The sequence below is a fragment of the Oncorhynchus gorbuscha genome, linkage group LG06, assembly GCF_021184085.1.
Source record: "Oncorhynchus gorbuscha isolate QuinsamMale2020 ecotype Even-year linkage group LG06, OgorEven_v1.0, whole genome shotgun sequence".
NCBI classification, from domain to species: Eukaryota; Metazoa; Chordata; class Actinopteri; order Salmoniformes; family Salmonidae; genus Oncorhynchus; species Oncorhynchus gorbuscha.
Genome location: NC_060178.1, coordinates 20,510,907 through 20,533,051, shown reverse-complemented (window position 1 = coordinate 20,533,051; position 22,145 = coordinate 20,510,907). Strand labels below are relative to the sequence as shown.

Below are 22,145 nucleotides of genomic sequence, written 5' to 3'. Positions count from 1 at the left end.
CATCTGCACACAATACCCCATAATGACAAAACGAAAAACATGTTTTTAGATTTTTTAAAATGAAATAGAACTACAGCAATATCTAATTTACATAGGTATTCACACCCCTGAATCGATACTTTGTAGAAGCATCTTTGGCAGAGATTAGAACTGTGAGTCTTTCAAGGTACAGTACCAGTCAAACGTTTGAACACACCGAATCATTTGAAGGTTTTTCTTTATTTTTATTATTTTCTACATTTTAGAATAATAGTAAAGACATCAAAACTATGAAATTACACATATGGAATCATGTAGTAACCAGAAAAGTGTTAAACAAATCCAAAAGCCTTGATAACAGCTTTGCACATGCTTGGCATTCTCTCAACCAGCTTCATGAGGTAGTCACCTGGAATGCATTTCCATTAACAGGTGTGCCTTGTTAAAAGTTCATTTGTGGAATTTCTTTCCTTCTTAATTCGTTTGAGCCAATGAGTTGTGTTGTGACAAGGTAAGGGTGGTACAGTGCATTGCAAAAGTATCCGAGGACACACTGAAAAGGGATGAGATGGATTGAGGAATGCACCAGGGAGTTCTGTGTGTATTCGGCCCAAGCTAGATAGCGACTCCACTCTTGTGGTTGGTGGGTGCAGTGTTGGCGAAGGTACTTCCCCATTTCCTGATTCAGGCATTCCGTCTGCCCGTTGGTTTGGGGATGGTATCCAGAGGATAGGCTGATGTCCCTGATTCGAAACGATATCTTCCGGGATCCCATACAGACAAACACCTGTTGGAAAATGCTCTTGGCAATTTCCATGGCATTAGGTAGATGCGGAAGGGTGATGAGTTGGCACATCTTGGAGAACCGGTCCACTACAACTAAAATAGTCATGAGGCCCGAAGAGTCCGGCAGATCCATGGCGATACGGGTCTATGGTCTGTGTGGTGTAGGTAAAGGCTTGAGCTTACCGGTAGGTAGTTGGCGAGGGCTCTTTGCCCAAGCACAGACGGGACAGGAAAGAACATAATCCTGGACATCGGCTGATGACCACAAGAACTTGCGCAGTAGCTCCGTGGTCCGGGTGATTCTGGGATGCCCAGAACTCAGCGAGGTATGGCACCACAGCATTAGTTAGGTCTTGCCTGCAGGGGTTCCTGGAGGTGCTGGGTCATGGCGTAGAGCCTCTTGGATGCCTGCTTGGATTTCCCACTGTATGGGTCCCACAACACAAGATGGCGGCAGGATGGGCTCGGGAGCTGGGTTAGAGAAAGAGGCGTCAAATAGACGGGATAAGGAATCAGCCTTCCCATTTTTCTTGCAGGGCAGGTAGGTGACTAGGAAGTTGAATCAGGTGAAGAAGAGTGCCCAGGGAACCTGTCTGGGGTTGAGCCTCTTAGCACTTCTTAAGTACTCCAAATTGCGGTGGTCGGTAAGAACAAGGAATGGGTGATGAGCTCCCTCTAACCAGCAGCACCACTCATCGATAGCCAGCTTAATGCCGAGAAGCTGTCGGTTCCCAACATCATAGTTCCTCTCAGCAGGTGACAGTTTCTTGGAAAATAAGCCACATGGGTGTAATTTGGGAGGTGTCCCGACCTGCTGAGAGAGAACTGCTCCCACTCCAACCTCGGATGCATCCACCTCCAGAACAAAAGGAAGGGTAGAATCGGGCTGCCTAAGGATGGGTGCATAGGTGAAGAGGCATTTGAAGGTCTCAAATGCAGTAAGGGCAGTGTCGGTCCTTTAGGCGTGTTGAGTCATTGTCCTGTTAACAACCCAATTGAGATGGTTTGGGATGAGTTGGACCGCAGGGTGAAGAAAAAGCAACCAATAAGTGCTCAGCATATGTGGGAACTCCTTCAAGACTGTTGGAAAAGCATTTCAGGTTTCGCTGGTTAAGAGAATGCCAAGAGTGTGCAAATCTGTCATCAAGGCAAAGGGTGGCTACTTTGAAGAATCCAAAATATATTTTGATTTGTTTAACACTTTTTTCATTACTACATGATTCCATATGTGTTATTTCAAAGTTTATGTTTTCACTATTATTCTGCAATGTAGAAAATAGTAAAAATATAGAAAAAACATTGAATGAGTTGGTGCGTCCTAACTTTTGACTGGTACTGTGAGTCTCTAAGAGCTTTCCACACCTGGATTGTGCAACATTTGCCCATTATTATTTTAAAAAATCTTCAAATTCTGTCAAATTGGTTGTTGATCATCAGTAAACAATCATTTTCGGGTGTTGCCATAGATTTTCAAGTAGATATACAGTTGATGTCGGAAGTTTACATACACTTAGGGTGGAATCATTAAAACTTGTTTTTCAACCACTCCACACATTTCTTGTTAACAAACTATAGTTTTGGCAAGACAGTTAGGGCATCTACTTTGTGCATGACACAAGTAATTTTTCCAATAATTGTTTACAGACAGATTATTTCTCTTATAATTCACTGTATCACAATTCCAGTCGGTCAGAAGTTTACATACACTAAGTTGACTGTGCCCTTAAACTGCTTGGAAAATTCCAGAAAATTATGTCATGGCTTTAGAAGCTTCTGATAGGCGAATTGACATAATTTGAGGCAATTGGAGGTGTACCTGTGGGTGTATTTCAAGGCCTACCTTCAAACTCAGTCCCTCTTTGCTTGACATCATGAGAACATCAAAATAAATCAGCCAAGACTTCAGAAAATATGTTGGAAACCTCCTCAAGTCTGGTTCATCCTTGGGAGCAATTTCCAAATGCCTGAAGGTACCATGTTCATCTGTATAAACAATAGTACGCAAGTATAAACATCATGGGATCATGTAGAAGTCATACCGCTCAGGAAGAAGATGTATTCTGTCTCTTAAAGATAAACGTACTTTGGTGCGAAAAGTACAAATCACTCCCAGAACAACAGCAAAGGACCTTGTGAAGATGCTGGAGGAAACAAGTACAAAAGTATCTATATCCACAGTAAAACAAGTCCCATGTCGACATAACCTGAAAGGCCGCTCAGCAAGGTTTGCAACTGCACATGGGGACAAAGATCATACTTTTTGGAGAAATGTCCTCTTGTCTGATGAAACAAAAATAAAACTGTTTGACCATAATGACCATCGTTATGTTTGGAGGATAAAGGAGGAGGCTTGCAAGCTGTAGAACACCATCCCAACCGTGAAGTACGGGGGTGGTAGCATCATGTTGTGGAGGTGCTTTGCTGCAGGAGGGACTTGTGCACTTCACAAAATAGATGACTTCATGAGGGACGAAAATGTGTGGATATATTGAAGCAACATCTCGAGACATCAGTCAGGAAGTTAAAGCTTGATCGCAAATGAGTCTTCCAAATGGATAATGACCCCAAGCATACTTCCAAAGTTGTGGCAAAATGGCTTAAGGACAACAAAGTCAAGGTATTGGAGTGGCCATCACAAAGCCCTGACCTCAATCTTATAGAATATTTGTGGGCAGAACTGAAAATTCATGTGCGAGCAAGGAGGCCTACAAACCTGACTCAGTTACACCAGCTCTGTCAGAAGGAATGGGCCAAAATTCACCCAACTTATTGTGGGAAGCTTGTGGAAGGTTACCCAAAACCTTTAACACAAGTTCAACAATTTAAAGGCAATGCTACCAAATACTAATTGAGTGTATGTACACTTCTGACCCACTGGGAATGTGATGAATGAAATAAAAGCTGAAATAAATAATTCTCTACTATTATTCTGACATTTCACATTCTTAAAATAAAGTGGTGATCTTAACTGACCTAACACAGGGAATTTCTACTGAGTTTAAATGTATTTGCCTAAGGTGTATTTAAATTTCCGACTTCAACTGTAAGTCTAAATGTAACTCAGCCACTCAGGAACATTCACTGACTTCTTGGTAAGCAACTTGAGTGTAGATTTGGTGAGTGTTTTAGGTTATTGTCCTGCTGGAAGGTGAATTCATCTCCCAGTGTCTGATGCAAAGCATACTGAACCAGGTGTTCCTCTAGGATTTTGCCAGTGGTTAGCTCCATTCCATTAATTTTTTTCCTGAAAAACTCCCCAGTACTAAACAATTACAAGCATACACATAACATGATGCAGTCACAACTATACTTGAACATATGGAAAGTGGTACTACATAACACTTTGTATTTAAGTCTGTGCCAAGTATTTTGCAGTATTACTTAAGTGCCTTGTTGCAAACAGGATACATGTTTTGGAATATTTGTATTCTGTACAGGCTTCCTTCTTTCGCTCTGTCAATTAGGTTAGTATTGTGGAGTTACTACAATGTTTTTCACCTATCCTCAGTTTTCTCCTATCATATCCATTAAACTCTGTAACTGTTTAAAAGTCATCATTGGGCTCATGGTGAAATCCCCGAGCAGTTTCCTTCCTCTCCGGCAACTGAGTTAGGAAGGACGCCTGTACCTTTGTCGTGACTGGGTCTATTGATACACCATCCAAAGTGTAATGAATAACTTCACCATGCTCAAAGGGATATTCAAAGTCTACTTTTTATTTTTACCAATAGGTGCCTTTCTTTGAAAACCTCCCTGGTCTTTGTGGTTGAATCTGTTTTTGAAATGCACTGCTCAACTGAGGCCCCTTACAGATAATTGTATGTGAGGTGCATGCAGAGATGAGGTAGTCGTTCAAAAATATTTTACAACACTATTATTGCATACAGAGTCCATGGAAGTTATGTGACTTGTTAAGCACATTTAGGCTTGCCATAACAAAGGGATGTAATACTTATTGACTCAAGACATTTCAGCTTTTATTTCTTTGATTAATTTGTAAAAACATTATAATAAAATAATACTAATTCCACTGACATTATGGGGTATTGTGTGTAGGCCAGTGAGAAACGAAATCTGAGTGTCATCCATTTTAAATTCAGTCTGTAGGACAACACAATTTAGAAAAAGTCAGGGGGTGTGAATATGTTCTTAAAGCACTGCATAGGCCGAGTTATAATCATGCATTTACAAGAAATTGTAACAGTGGGGACGCTTTCTCTCCCCTGGGTTGTTGTCGCTGCCATATCTACATGTGTTAAAGACCTAGAAATGCCCGTGTGAAGTCTCTCAAGCTCACCGTGGCAACTGGATGTCAACCAAAAATAACCACTGACATAGCTGTACACTCAATGCTAATGGGAAAGAACCCAAATGCCAGAGAATAGAGGGTTGCTATGCCAACAAAGCGTGAGGATATTGAGGGTACATCTGGGGATCTGTCTCAATCCTGACATCTGTGCAGTCAGCTTGTTTATACAACTACGGTGCCAAGAACATATCCTGTCACAAACACTTTGGAGTGGGCGGTTTGGTTTGCTGAGGGTGGCATGTTGCTCTACCTCTACATATAGTACCTTGATGTGTGACAATAACATAGAACTGCCCTAATCTATGACAGGCAGGCTACTAACAAATTAAAATAGACAAGTTACAGAGGGTCAAAAGGATTCACAAAACTGCTGATGTTCAAACAACCTGACCCAAAAACAGACTTGTCACCTGGCTGCTCGTTATGGCGCACACCTGTCACCATCGGTTCAGGCATCAGCGCATAATGACAATCACCTGGACTCCATCACCTCCTTGATTACCCTCCTTGATTACCCTCAGCTCCTTGATTGCCCTATATATGTCACTCCCTTTGGTTCCTTCCCCAGGCGTGATTGTTTCATGTCTGTGTGCTGTTAGTGTGTCTTGTTTTGTATTATGTTGTGTTTATTTTAATAAAATACTCACTCCCTGAACTTGCTTCCAGACTCTCAGCGTTACAAGACTATTCCAAAGGTGCTCTGATGTCAGTTAATCATCTAGTTTTGGTTGAAATTTAGTTGAATTGTCAACATGAATTCAACTTGAAATCAACAAAAGATTTCACCATGACATTGAATTTAAGTTAAAAGTTGGGTGAAGAAAAAGGCTAAATTCCCTTACCTTGATCACTATTTGCAAATCCAATCAGTTTTGCACATTGATTCAACATCAGCACTCTGAATTGTTTTGTTGAAATTAGGTGGAAACTATGTTGATTCAACGAGTTTTTTCCCCGTTGGTTTTGCTGTTTTAAACTTACCAAACATTTGCTTTTGGGTGTTTTGTTTGGAGAGTAACTGGGAGAGTAAATTGCTTAGGGACACCAATACCCCATGGCCCAGGGTAAAATCTCTTGGACACACTTATCATCCACTGAGAAATGTATTTCACACAAACAATCAAATCATTTTAGAAGAGGTATATGGTCAACAACACTGATTCAACATAGTAGGCTAGTGCTAGAGGCAATCTACTGTGGTCACGGCACTGAAAGGCTGCATTCAGCACATTTCCTTGGAAACTCATGATTTCTCAAGAGGAAGGTTGTCATAAGAAATGCAATCATCATTAGATGACCAAAAGCGACACAGTCCACTGGGCACAAACTGGTTGAATCGGCATGATTTCAATGGAATTTGTCAACGTATTGTGATGTGGAATCTGTGGAAAATACATGGATTTGCAAAAAGTCGTCAACTGTTGTTTTGAGGGCAAAATTCAACAACATAGTTATGTCATCATGGTAAGCAATGGTAAGCAATTTTCAACATAGACAACCCTTGTTTAGGGTTAGGAGTTAGGTTAAAGGGTTAAGGTTAGGTTTAGGGTTAGCTAAAATGGTTACGGTAAGGGTTAGGGGAATGGTTAGCTAACATACTAAGTAGTTGCAAAGTAGCTAAAAAGGAGTAATTAGTTGAAAAGTTTTTAATTAACTGAAATGCTGATGATGAGATTCGCCTACCCATCCACCCCGACCAACCACCCTCCTTTCGTTATTGCCTTAAGTAACCCTCTGTCTTATGTAACCATACCACACGGAATTTATCATCCTAATTTTAGTGTCTCAGATTACATTTACTATGTTACGTCTAGTCTGAGACCAGGCTGCCCATCCAGGGTTTTAATCAAACCCAGCCATATTTAGCTTTGATATTTGTCTGACTACTGCCAATGAGCTATCGTGAGAATGATTATTGAGAGATCTCATTACTAAATATATATTCACTGTTGCTATCAAAGTCATTCCAAAGGGAAGGTTTAGCAGAGCAAATGAAATGTAACCATACCCTCTCTCTAAGTCATATATCATCAGTGATAATATTTAGGCCTATAATATTATAGCATTTGCGAAGTCATCAACAGCTACTGTTTCAATTCAACCCAGGGTCCAACAACAAATAGACAATATATATAGGCCTAGGTATATAGGCCTAGGGTTTCAAGCTTTGGTTGATGTCAAATGTAATATTCAAGTTAATAAGGAATATCTTGGATTCACATCCCTATTTCAACCAAAAATTAACCAAAGTTAAAAGAATAGTAAATCAGATCAAACTTTATTAAAGTGCATTTAAAGTTTGATTTGATAGGATCATTCTTTAACTTAGATATGTTTGGTTCAGAAAAACTGGAATTAATGTCAGACTAAGTCAGCGGTACAAAATATACATCTCCTTCCAATGTTGATATTTGGTTGCGTTGACAACCAAACACAATTAAAACCTACTGTCAATTTATTCAGTTAACAGCCAACTTAAATCACATTTAGTAAAACGCGCTTAATTTATAAAACCACAATTGATACATTTTATAGCAGAATCAGCTGCAATGAGATTCATTGAAGAAAACAGCCCGCGAAGCAGCTGGTTACCTGACTTAACAAGAGCATTTCTCTCGACAGCCAGTAGGCTACCCCAAGCTTGAAATATGTTTGTTTTTATCGCTTACCTCCAACACACAGCAATGACATCTCTTAGCTCTTGCTATGATCGCTCCCAGACGTCCACCAGCTTCAATCCGGAGTAGATATCTGTCTCTATAGCCTGTATAAATAGGTTGACGTGATCAGCTCCGCTTCACAACTAAGCTATTGCGTGTCACTGCTATGTGACATTAAAAAAAATACAAAAATCTGACCTTTCCCTCTCACCCACTGAGTCAGGATCAATTTTGGGGGAGGGAGGAGAGGTATATTTCATCCTCTTCAGCTCTCCGCTCCCCGACTCACAGCCATCTTGTTCAGCACCACCACTGTAAGGACAGTTCCCAAGAGTGACGTCAGGGTAGTGAGGACCGGATGGACCAATGCTGTTTGGCAGTCGGAACACTCTACCTCAACGTTACGTGGCACCGCTGAAAATCTCAAATGTAGACTACTACATCTTCTAATCTCAGTTAACTGGACCTAAAATAGGATTATAAAGAGTCTTCAAGTCCACTACCAAGGATGACTACAAGCAAGTAGATTTACCCTAGTGCGTACTTTGTGTAAAAAAATAAGGAATTACATTAAAGTAGAGAAGTAAGCTATTGAATATCTTACATGCCATATTTACCCTGACATAATTATATTCTGTGCCTAGAATTACTCTGCATGTCCTTGTTCCAATCCAAGCTTTTAGAAACATATTACAGGGCATATTTTGAGGAGAAAACTGGAATTGGTTTTGTCCTTGGAAAGGGGCAATCAGCTGTTGCAATATTCACTGTACATTTTTTCACTTAAAAATGTATGATTTGCACCCATTTATTCTTGAAGAATATAATTGATAAATGCCTCACGAGTTTAGTTCAACTGTCTCACCTCATCAGAACCCAAAATATAAGCTTGTTTTACTGCAACGTCTGTAAAGAAACACTATTTTCCCTTAAAACATCATTAAAACTATAATTTTGATATCATGGCTGTTCAGTCCTTGCATCCATAGCTCTGCCTATGAATTTGAGTGGTTACATTTCTCAAGCCCCCAGATTTGAAACGAAACAGGGACAACACTATCGTTTATACTACCGATTGCTGCTTTAATTAAGTGTTTTCTATAGTAAAAACACATTGGGAAAGGCCTACAGTGAATCAAGAAGATCTAAATTAAACCTGTCAATACTGAGAGTGGATTGAAAAGTCAATCCATGAATGGAAAATTATGAAATTAACTCAAATTTAAAGAAACTGTGTACAACCCAATCAAGCTGACGTTTCTAAATGGAGCTATACCACCCTCTGGTGGGGATCTAGCAACTAAGATCAGACAAGTCTGTCCAAAATACTTCTGTCCATTGTTAAGTGGGGCCAACAGGTGCTATCGGCGGCTATTGAGTCATCAGGCCATTTCAGACAACATCCTCCATGCGTCACTATAGGCTCTATGTGCGTCACACTCATCCTTAATGACATCTGGAAAATTACACACATTTACTTTTATTGCAAATTGATAAAACAATTACAAAGAAGACAAACATCCGATTTGAATTAACGCAAATAAACCATGACAAAAAAAAATCCCTTAATCCAAAACTGCCCACCACAAAACTAATATCAATTACAATACAAAAACGTATTCTGAAAACATTGCTATAATCTTTTCCAGTTCATTTTGCCTCTCATTGGACACCAGTACACTTCAACAACCTCCTCATTTCCAAGTGGCTTCACTTGAAAAACTCTTAATTCACTCCAAATGCCATAAAAGGCAGGTCAACTGTTTCTTCCATTTAACAAACCAAATGAACTACAGATGGAACCAGTTAAGGCAGTTGACATAATGACTGTTCACACCAAGCCTCAAAGGCTTATATTCGCCACCAAAACTGTACACACATGCAGATGTACCACAGAGTAATGGTATATGGACTGAACGTTGTGTTTTATCTGTTACATCAGATAGACATCCCACCTATCCCTTGACTACACTGCGATGGGCACTGATTGGACCTGTCGTTGCACCATCTGGGATCCACATCAAGTGGGAATGGGTGTGGAGGTAGTCTCATAGTTTCTCACTGAAAATAAGGTGAGGGAGGAGACTGTTAGAACAGTGTGACCATCCATAACAACAAGGTAAGTTGTTGTACTGTATGCATGCAGATCTAGCAAGTGTTTAAATTTGACACAACATTGTACAGTGGGGCAAAAAAAGTATTTAGTCAGACACCAATTGTACAAGTTCTCCCACTTAAAAAGATGAAAATTACAGGCCTCTCATCTTTTTAAGTGGGAGAACTTGCACAATTGGTGGCTGACTAAATACTTTTTTGCCCCACTGTATATGAATGGAAATGCACAAGACTGTAGGTCATGTATGTTCCCTGACATAACTCAGTACAACTCAAGGTATTAGACCTTCTCACGGGTGTGTTACCTGTCAAGGTGAGAAAGGACATCGTGAAGCTGAGCCAGCAAGGCACGGTGCTCATGAGGATTGCTCTCCAGAGTACCACTCAGGCGACTCAGGTAAGAGTCCAGGGTACCAAGAGAGGGGGGTCTCACCCGTGCCTGGAGAGAAAGTGTAGTGAAACTAAGGATTCAATTACTATATGGACAATATTGGGGGTTGATGGAAGAAATAAACAAATATTGTAGTTTAAAATATTTTGAAAACAGAACAAAATCTGTATGTTTCAAAATGTCTTGCGAAGGACAAGTCATCAATGTTGATTTTGGCCAATTCATCAACAAACACGTTTAGTTTTTACGTCTACAAACTACTTTCATGGTAAGGAAACTTCAACATAAGTAAAAGCAACCAAATCATACAGGGAGACTGTGCTATCAGGTACCGAGATGAATGAGAGAGCCCAGTGACATGGTTCTGACCTGGCAGGGCCACAGTGGACAGGCTGCTGACAAGGGTGTGTTTGATAGCCAGCAGGTGCCTGTGCAGAGCCTGCGTCCGGAGCTCATCCTGACCCAGTTCAGCTTCCAGTCTCTCCTTAGCACTGTACATGTCTGAAATGTGCTTCTGCAACACTGCGTTCTGCTCCTCAAATTCCACATTTGCTTTGCGTAAACGCCGCAGCTCCGCTTCCCGGGCTGGGAGCAAAGAAACAACCATTAGTAAGGAAATAGCTAGAACTTTCTTCACTGAAACAGTGTTTGTCCCAGAGACACTCCTCTGCCTGTCTCATACCCTTGTTCTGGTCCAGGAATTCCTCTGTAAATATTGGAACATCAAATCTGTTGGACAGATGATCTGAACCCTGGAGGACATAATTCAAAACAAATCAACCCGTTAACACATGGCACAAAATCAGAAGTCAGCCTACTCATAACCTCTATTCAGAAACACAACACATTATGTAAGGCTAACTGTACCTTCAGAGCAGCTGATCCAGAACTGTTAGCATTGATAATGACAGATGGAGACTCTTCTGAAAAAGAAGATCCCGTTATTTAAATGCTCAAGGAAGAAAAATGAACAAAAGACAAAAACTGAAAGGAACAGTTTTAACCACCCTGTCAAACTAACGAAATACAGTGGGGCAAAAAAGTATTTAGTCAGCAACCAATTGTGCAAGTTCTCCCACTTAAAAAGATGAGAGAGGCCTGTCATTTTCATCATAGGTACACTTCAACTATGACAGACAAAATGAGAAACAAAATCCAGAAAGTCACTTAATCATTTAATTAATTTATTTGCAAATTATGGTGGAAAATAAGTATTTGGTCACCTACAAAAAAGCAAGATTTCTGGCTCTCACAGACCTGTAACTTCTTCTTTAAGAGGCTCCTCTATCCTCCACTCGTTACCTGTATTAATGGCACCTGTTTGAACTTGTTATCAGTATAAAAGACACCTGTCCACAACTTCAAACAGTCACACTCCAAACTCCACTATGGCCAAGACCAAAGAGCTGTCAAAGGACACCAGAAACAAAATTGTAGACCTGCACCAGGCTGGGAAGACTGAATCTGCAATAGGTAAGCAGCTTGGTTTGAAGAAATCAACTGTGGGAGCAATTATTAGGAAATGGAATACATACAAGAGCACTGATAATCTCCCTCGATCTGGGGCTCCACGCAAGATCTCACCCCGTGGGGTCAAAATGATCACAAGAACAGTGAGCAAAAATTCCAGAACCACACAGGGGGACCTAGTGAATGACCTGCAGAGAGCTGGGACCAAAGTAACAAAGCCTACCATCAGTAACACACTACGCCGCCAGGGACTCAAATCCTGCAGTGCCAGACGTGTCCCCCTGCTTAAGCCAGTACATGTCCAGGCCCGTCTGAAGTTTGCTAGAGAGCATTTGGATATTATTATTATTATTATTATATGATGATCCAGAAGAAGATTGGGAGAATGTCATATGGTCAGATGAAACCAAAATTTAACTTTTTGGTAAAAACTCAACTCGTCGTATTTGGAGGACAAAAAATGCTGAGTTGCATCCAAAGAACACCATACCTACTGTGAAGCATGGGGGTGGAAAAATCATGCTTTTGGGTTGTTTTTCTGCAAAGGGACCAGGACAACTGATCCGTGTAAAGGAAAGAATGAATGGGGACATGTATCGTGAGATTTTGAGTGAAAACCTCCTTCCATCAGCAAGGGCATTGAAGATGAAACGTGGCTGGGTCTTTCAGCATGAGAATGATCCCAAACACACTGCCCGGGCAACGAAGGAGTGGCTTTGTAAGAAGCATTTCAAGGTCCTGGAGTGGCCTAGTCAGTCTCCAGATCTCAACCACATAGAACATCTTTGGAGGGAGTTGAAAGTCTGTGTTGCCCAGCAACAGCCCCAAAACATCACTGCTCTAGAGAAGATCTGCATGGAGGAATGGGCCAAAATACCAGCAACAGTGTGAAAAGTGAAGACTTACAGAAAACATTTGACCTCTATCATTGCCAATAAAGTGTATATAACAAAGTATTGAGATAAACTTTTGTTATTGACCAAATATTTATTTTCCACCATAATTTGCAATTAAATTCATTAAAAATCCTACAATGTGATTTTCTGGATTTTTTCTCTCTCATTTTGTCTGTCATAGTTGAAGTGTACCTATGATGAAAATTACAGGACTCGTCTTTTTAAGTGGGAGAACTTGCACAAATTGGTGGCTGACTAAATACTTTTTTTTGTCCCACTGTAGAAGGTAGACGTGTCACATATCTCATCTAATAAGTTAGATGCGTCACAAGTCTGACCTCGCTTGACCTTCTTGTCCTGGATCTTGGCACTGGTGATCTGATAGGCTTCACTCTGTTGGTATTCTCTCAGCTCCTGGGCATACTGCAGCTTCTCTCGCTCTGCCTCATCCAGGAAGCGCTATCAGGTCAGCACACAAGCAAACTTCAGTCCACTCCAGACACACACAGAAGAGATCTCAATACACTGGTAGCTTGCATTCCCAGGCTTCTCCTCAACATGATAGCCTGTAGTTGTGAAGGCCGACCTGGGCTTATCAAACAGATCTGACTAGTCTATAAATATTAATATCAATATAACTATGCATAAAATGATGCACAATGCTACTGAATGCACTGCCACTAAATACAAAGCTGTGGCAAAAAAGTGTGTAACTGTTCCTACAACTACATTTCTCTATCCGACCCATAAAGCCTGAAGGTACCTGTTTGTCATGAGGTGCTAAGCGGCTCCACTCTGCACCCAACCTCTTGGTGATTTCTGGAAAGGGCAGGTCGGGGTGTTTGGCACGGATCTGCTCCCGCCGTTCATTCAGGAAACGCACATATCCGGTCACTGGTGCCTTGGGACCATTGGGCAACACCTTCTTTCTCTTCTTACCCTTGGGCCAACCTCTCTTCTTCACAGGCTGTACAGAAAGAGAACAGACATGCGATCCAGGATGAAATTATAATTGCTAGCAATGTGAAAGTGTGTATCAAGAATCAGGAAACATAGCATGGCATCATCATCATCATCACAATGTTTATGCTCTTCTCCAATTTAAAGGGCCAATGCAGTCAAAATTATGTTTCTCATGGGTTTTGTTTCATATTGTACAACAGCTGATGAAACAAACACTGTAAAACTGTTTAGAAATTTGATCAGAGTTATTTCCTGATAGTTGCTGGTTGAAAACACAATCTACACAGGACCTTCTAATCAGCAGGTTTTCCATGGGTGGAGTTTTGGCTTGCCTAGTGACGTCGCCAAGTGGCATAAGTTAATACAGACCAATAAGTAAGAGAGTTCCAAACCGCTAGTTTTTAGATTACATATCGGAAAAGTCTAAGTGAGATCCTTGGTATGTCCAACTCTGACATCACCCCATTCAAGTTGAAATGTAAAATGGTTAAGGTTTATGGTTGGCATGTCCCAAGGAGCCTGGATTGCACTAACCATTACATATCCCTCTCCACTCAGACCAGTCCAGACAGTCCTTGCTAAATTCTTGCTTGGGAAATAGTTTTGGTGAAAAGCTATTTGTTTCTTTTTGACCAATTTTAATGGAAAACTATTACAGTAAGGGACTTAAACTGTTACACAGAAAGTATTTGCTATTAGGATAAAAACGGTTGCATTGGGCCTTTAAGCTAGATCAGGTCATAGAATGGTAACAACACGTAGGAAACAATGAGATAACCATACAGTGGGTAGTCTGTGTTTACACAGAGTAGAGACAGTACTGTTATTCATGTCAGTATGGGGCCAATTGCCCTTCTCTTGCCTCTTCTTGTACTGCATCAGAGGACTGCGTGCCTCTTGGTGGAGGTCCGTCATTTTGCTCCTGCTTCACACCACCCATGATATCGTTATCCCAGTGATTGATCTGCAAGTGGGATATATTACATATGAATCGAAAACAGGTCTAGGAAGTTATTAGTACTTTATACTCATCGAGTTTGTCAGAGGAATATGGTTATATGAAGGACGGGACTATATCAGATCTGTAGTTTGTTATTCTAAATATAACCTAGCTCTTGATCATGACTCTCAGTTCCTTTACATTACACATACGAGTCACCGGACGAAGGCGTCTTCTGTACGAGGGAGTTTTGTTAAGAGCGCTGATGCTCGGATTGAACATTACCACGCATCACTTGAATTACGTTTTAGGAAGCATAAAGACCCTATCTTTCATATTAGCGAGAAATTGTTTTCAAGAAACAAAAGGTTAAATTGATAAACATCTTTATAGAGTTTGGGTTCCCAGATGGTCATATTTCCATGCTAAAGCGCTTGTTTACGGAAAAAATACTGAAGACAGAGTGGACTAGCCATCTGAGTCTTCGAACACCGGTGTAAACAAAAATAGATGCCACAAAAATGTTGTCACTGAAAATGACAGCCGACTGCTACTGTGTTAAAACCGGTTCAAACAGTGTACAGTAAATGGGTGTTTTGCATTTGTGAAATTATTTTGATTTGATATGAAAGTATGGGGATTTATGTTTCTAGAACCGTACCGCAATTTGAGATTTGCGGTTAGATTAAAGTAATTGGCTGTTTTGGCTTCCAGAGCCAATTTGCCTTTGAACAGAATAGAAATATAAGCTAGCTAGCTACAAGAGTGGTGTTAGCCTGCTGCACAGACCCTATGGACACTAGCCTAGAGCGCCAAGTTAAATTGTACTTAGGAGCATTTTTAAGCTCTCTCCACGGTTACAGTAGGAAGAAAAATATGTAATTGTTGTAAAAATGTGTGAGTGTGCTACATTTACTATCATTATATATTAATACATTGAATTACTTTGACATATTTAAATTATGCTATATTATGCCAAGTTCCCTATGGTGGACAGAACGTGTTTCTACATTAGCCAACACAGACTAAGGTTTTCACCACACAATAATTACAGGAAATAGTTCAAATTGCTAACGTTAGTATTAAAGATTATAGTCTCCACAATCTCACAAAATCCATTGCATAAAGGTACACTATGCAGAAATTGCCCTGTCATTTCCTGGTTGCTAAACTTCTAGTTTGTCTAATTTCAGTTTATGTGACAAAACAAGCAAGTATAGTGTAGAGAATCATTGTACCATTTAAACCGCTGTGAAATGTCTTTTCCATAACCAAAAATATTGCATTTTCATCTGTTTGAAGCAGGTGTACAAAACCAAAAGTAAAAGACAAAAACAAAAATGATGGAGTCAGAGAGAGAGAGAGAGCACATAACAGATCTGCTGCTTCTTTCAATGAGAATGAGCCCTATAACTCACATTTCTATGTGAATTTGGTCAGGTCGCTCTGTCGGTTGCTGAAATTCTACACTGTTCGCTCAATTTCTATTTATGTGAGAAAACAATTACTGAATAGTATAGGAAATCATTGTACAAATTAAATCGATGTGAAATATATTTTCAATAACAAAAAAGCTGGTGGTCCAAAACAGTTGTTTCGAAGCTGGTGGACCGAAAGTAACTTTTGGTTTTGGTCCACCAGCTTCAAACATATGTAAAAAACGTTTTTTTCGTTATTGAAAAGATATTTCACATCGATCTAAAACTGAAATTGCGCGAACAGTGTAGAATTTGTGCAACCAGGAAATGACAGCAGTGTTCACTAGATAAGACAGCCACAAAGTCAGAAAAGCTTTCGCATTTTGACTACAGATGCCACTGTGGGAGAAATCAATAGGAAAATATCACAGCCAATCACGACACTGTTGGGTAAGTAATGCTATGAAACACTATCATTCCATTAGCGCCAGATATTGTCATTTTCTGAAAGTTTAATGCAAAAAAAATCACATATCCTGTGTAGCACCTTTTAGAACATATCCATATATTTGGTTTAATAGAAGTGTATTTTGTCGTATGCGCCATTACGTAATGGGACTGAACGCAGCTGTAACGTTACTTTTTAGACCACAGTTTTAGAAAAAGAAAATCGGGCGCTCCTCCCATAAACTTCTCTAGCCAAACATGAATTCGTGGATTTGAAGGTTAAGCTATCATTCAAATGAAAGCCAACCCCTGTCGCCATTTACATTTTAGTTATTTAGCAGACGCTCGTATCCAGAGCGATTTATAGTAGGGAGTGCATACATTTTCGTACTTTTAGAAACCGATGTGAGGGTGGTGATTAGTTGAAATCATAAGTCAAGTGTTCTTTTTCCGTATTAGCCATCTACCGAAATAATTTCCTCACTGAGATATAAATGGCTACGACAGGTTGTCATCTATTGAAATATATAAGCAGTATACCCAAGTTCATTGAGGTCTGTCTGTTAAGAGCGCAAACGGTACACGTCATCAAAGTTATATCAATGTGAGTGATTTAATTTGCGCGCGCTATTGATTTAGGATAACAAACCTAATAAATTCCAGTTTTGAGTAACCACTTGGTAAATATTGGTGCGTGTGCAGTTTATACGGTACTCATTTAGCGAAATACAAGTAACGTAAATCTGAACACAAGTGTGTAGTAGGGAGTAACTTTTATGTATTGGGTTTAACAATATCACAATTTATTTCAGCATATCGATTATGAATTTGTACACTTAAAACCGGTGTTTTGACAACTCAGCCATAAATAGAAAAATACATGACAACAGGAAGCAGAAACAGTATCATTTGCAATGTATGTTTTACGAATATAAATTATACTTTAAAAATGATTTAACATACTTTAACTTAAATCAGGTAAAAACTACTGAATGAGCCTACTTAAAATAGTCCAAAAACGATGATTTATTGATTTTGATTATACAAGTGTAATCGTGAAGATATGTTTGTCCAGGCTTCTCTAACGTTGGCTACTGTAGAGCGAGCTAAATAAATAGCTAGCTAATTTTGGCTAGCAAACATCGATGGAACGGACAATGGGAAACGGTCAGTATACTCCCTGAACAGGAGGTACATATGCGTCAAAGATGTGATGAAATATGCCAACAAGAACATTTATCTAACAATAATATTCATTTTAATATACAATTTTAATGTAATTATTTAGCAAACCTAGATAATATTTTATTACTCACCCCTTATCATGGGCTCTCAACCTAACGCCAGAGACGGAAGATGGAGCGAGACATCCCACTCCCTATTTTTTTCTGTTCTAATGGAAGTCGATTAACTAAGTAGAACAGACCCAGCCGCTATCGCATTTGTGTACTGTCTATGGGAGAGCCACCCCCTTAAGTAGACCGGAACTGACCATATTTTCCAATGGTAAACGGCCCGAATGAATCTTTATTTATCGACCATCTTTGATATGACTTCAGGAAGAGCGTATTCTCATTGACGATTGGCTGACACAATAACACCCACATGATTGGTTAGTTAATTCTGAGCTATATACACAACGAGGCATGTGCTGCGTTCAGTACGTTTGTACGTTCTGTAACATTCAATTGAACGATGCTGTACTGAACGGCCAGTTGAAAAACGGGGAGGTTGTGGTTTGGTGAACGCTGTCAGCATGGCCAATTCCTCACAGATAGAACAATGAAACATATATTTCACTGGATGAATAAAAGTGAAGCATCCACTTGGCTTATCCACTCGACTACCCAAATATGGTAGTGAGCGGAAGCCGGCAGTGGGCGAAGATGGAACGACATTGATTTTGGCAGACATTCCGCAAATTTTCTCATCAACATTTGATGTCAATTACAGTTCTGTTCCCAAAACTAGAATGTGTTATGAACAGAGTGGACTTTAGCAAACGTTTTTAAAAGTTGTGTTGTTTAGGAGTGCAAAGGCAAATTGAGTTATTGCACATGCGCACTTCAAAGTAGGCGTTCCCTAATGGAAATATGCAGATTTTTATTTGATTTATTTTACCTTTATTTAACCAGGTAGGCAAGTTGAGAACAAGTTCTCATTTACAATTGCGACCTGGCCAAGATAAAGCAAAGCAGTTCGACAGATACAACGACACAGAGTTACACATGGAGTAAAACAAACATACAGTCAATAATACAGTATAAACAAGTCTATATACAATGTGAGCAAATGAGGTGAGAAGGGAGGTAAAGGCAAAAAAGGCCATGGTGGCAAAGTAAATAAAATATAGCAAGTAAAACACTGGAATGGTAGTTTTGCAATGGAAGAATATGCAAAGTAGAAATAAAAATAATGGGGTGCAAAGGAGCAAAATAAATAAATTAAATACATTGGGAAAGAGGTAGTTGTTTGGGCTAAATTATAGGTGGGCTATGTACAGGTGCAGTAATCTGTGAGCTGCTCTGACAGTTGGTGCTTAAAGCTAGTGAGGGAGATAAGTGTATGATAGACTCGCCAATTGGAACTCGCTAGCTCGCACTTGGCTCTGCCCACCTCCTTGCTTGTTCTGTCCACTATGACTCATTTATTCCCATTGGAAGCGACAGCCTGTGGTCTATCTTGGTTTAGTTATACAAATATTTGACTTCTTAGGGATAGGAGGCAGTATTTTCACATCCAGATGAAAAGCGTGCCCAAAGTAAACTGCCTGTTACTCAGGCCCAGAAGCTAGGATATACATATAATTAGTTGATTTGGATAGAAACCACTCTGAAGTTTCTAAAACTGTTAGAATAATGTCTGTGAGTATAACATAACTGATTTGGCAGGCGAAACCCCGAGCATAATCCATCCAGGGGAATTGTTTTTGAGGTCATTGTGTTTTCCAATGGTTTTCTATGGGAATCCTGATTAATTAGGGCCCAAATTGCAGTTCTTATCGCTTCCACTAGATGTCAAGAGTCTTTAGAAATTCGATGTTTTCAATGTTTTTCCTTTTGAGAAATGAAGGTGTGCTATTCATTCCATGTGTCACTCTTAATGTCCCTACTATTTTGGTGCTCGTGAACAGGAACGCGCTCCATGTTGTTTTTATTCGGTATTAGAAACAGTTTATTCCGTCTTAAATTTGATAGATTATTTACATTTTAGGATACCTGAGGTCGGATTAGGAACGTTGTTTGAAATGTTTGGACCAAGTTTACAGGTAATTTATTAGATACTTTGTAGTCATGTTGGGCGAGTTGGAACCGGTGTAATTCTGAATCAAGTGCGCCAAATAAATTTACATTTTGGGGATATAAAGAAGGAAATTATCAAACAAAATGACCATTCATTGTGTCAATGAGACATTTGGGATTGCAAAAAGAAGATCTTCAAAGGTAAGGCATTTATTATATCGTTATTTCTGACTTGTGAATATTGATATTTCTGTAGTTTGAATTTGGCGCTCTGCAATTTCACTGGATGTTGTCAAATCTATCCCACTAAAGGGATTGGCACGTGAAGGGATCCCTAAGAGGTTATTAAATAGGTCACTCATTGCTTTAAGCCACACCTCTATGGAGTGAGATACCTGCCAAAAGGTTAGGATCGTAATAATATCCATACGTAAATTGCTAGGATTGCAAGAAAAGCCATGCGTGAAACATGAAACGTAAAGGTGAAGTTTCATCTGTGAACATACAAACTCCATGTTACAATTACAGACCATTTGCCTTTGCTGTTGTTCTGGGATTGATTTGCACTTTTTGCACCAAAGACATTCATCTCTAGGAGACAGAATGTATCTCCTTCCTGAGCGTTATGACTTCTGCGTGGTCCCATGGTGTTTATACTTGTTCATCTGTTCAAACAATAGTAAACGTGGTACCTTCAGGTGATTGGAAATTGCTCCCAAGGATTAACCAGACTTGTGGAGGTCTATAATTTTTTTTTGAAGTCTAGCTGATTTCTTTCGATTTTCCCATGATGTCAAGCAAAGAGGCACTGCGTTTAAAGGTAGGCCTTGAAAATACATCCACGGGTACACCACCAATTGACTCAAATGATGTCAATTAGCCTATCAGAAGCTTCTAAAGCAATGACATAATTTTCTGGAATTTTCCAAGCTGTTTCAAGGCACAGTCAACTTAGTGTATGTAAACTTCTGACCCACTGGAATTGTAATACAGTGAATTATATGTGAAATAATGTCTGTAAACAATTGTTGAAAAAAATAACTTTTGTCATGCACAAAGTAGATGTCCTATCCGACTTGCCAAACCATAGTTTGTTAACAAGAAATTTGTGGAGTGGTTGAAAAACAAGTTTTAATGACTGCAACCTAGGTGTATGTAACCTTCCGACATCAACTGTACATTCAATCTTTTGGCAGCTATCCGTCTCCATAGGAGCGTGCCAAATTTGACTGCAGCATGAGCGAGATTCCCAAAAGCTGGAGCGTCTTTCTGGCCCGCTCCAGTAGCACTCACTTCACGAGCTCAGGGATGATTATGTAAAGTGGTTGTTCCACTGGATGTCATAAGGTGAATGCACCAATTTGTAAGTCGCTCTGGATAAGAGCGTCTGCTAAATGACTTAAATGTAAATGTAATTCATGACATGATGATTGTCTATCATGGACAGCAAAGGCATTTCTGAGTTTAAAATGTATTACGTAGTAATTTTCTCTATGATAAATTATATAAAACATAGTATCGCATGCCACTGTGACAAAGCTTATTCATATTGCACTCTAATAAGACTGCTTTCAAGAATAAGCACACGGAATCACATCTACTACCATCTGACTGTTTTCTAAAATGGGGTCACAAATGAGAAAATTCATAATTTGTCACATCCACCACAAATCCATGCGTTGCCAGTGCCAATGAATTAATTAAAGAGATATATTTGTATTTACTTTTAAATAAGCTGATAAGAACAAGCAATTTATGTCAAGCTTTTTCTCTCCATTTTGTAAATTCAAATTACTTCCTGAATTGACCCAAACTCATGTAGGTCTATTAAATTAACACATATAGGCCTCCATACAAACAGTAATAGTATAAACCAAATTTACCAATAACAGCAAAAGCACTGTTGCATACCTGATAAAGCAACAAGGTATCTCTCCAATAGTTTCTGAATAGATCAAATTGAAGGTTGATTCACCAAGCTGAGTCCAACTAAGGTGTGTGTAAATGTCCATTGTCCTATTTCTCTGCTTGAAGGGATATGACGCCCCTCCCCTTTCATAGGTAGGCCTGTCAAATGAGCGATTTCTGTCAGAAATGCTACGCAGCAATTGGGAGGTTGGAAGGAGCACAAACTGTATAAAACTGGTGAAAAGTGTATTTAATCCTCATATTGTGCTTGATTAAGACTTTAAATAAGACAGGACTTCTAATAAGACAAAAGCCAAATAATAATCACTTGTATTTTCTCAGAAATTACAATTTGAGAGGGGGGCTATGATCTATGAATCAGTCCAAAACCCAAGAGGTGAACCTTTGAATTGATTGCGACCAAGGTGGGTTTGATAAAATTGTTGGGAGACTATGCATAATTGGGGTGATAAACATATAGCAACATGATTTTACAAGGATACTACCTCAAAAATATTTTATTTGTCAGGCCAAGTGATTGACCTGGTGCATTTTTTGGCACATGTCAAGGCTGGACTTGGGCTGATTTAAATGTGTAAAGGTGACCCATTGCAAACACCA

The 22,145-nt window shown here is 39.6% G+C and overlaps 1 protein-coding gene and 1 pseudogene across 1 annotated transcript; both read right to left on the bottom strand.

Annotated features, from left to right (window-relative positions):
- LOC124037407 overlaps window positions 1–8,034 on the bottom strand; it is a 39,833-nt pseudogene extending 31,799 nt beyond the window's left edge.
- Window positions 8,035–9,198: 1,164 nt separating this feature from the next.
- LOC124037041 (SWI/SNF-related matrix-associated actin-dependent regulator of chromatin subfamily E member 1-related-like) lies at window positions 9,199–21,573 on the bottom strand. Its single transcript, XM_046351664.1, is given in 10 exon segments — window positions 9,199–9,795; window positions 10,155–10,273; window positions 10,275–10,288; window positions 10,610–10,825; window positions 10,923–10,992; window positions 11,108–11,163; window positions 12,945–13,065; window positions 13,370–13,573; window positions 14,432–14,533; window positions 21,528–21,573. Coding segments are annotated over 9 exon segments (891 nt in total). The 5' UTR covers window positions 14,510–14,533; window positions 21,528–21,573; the 3' UTR covers window positions 9,199–9,782.
- Between the last annotated feature and the right edge of the window lie 572 nt (window positions 21,574–22,145).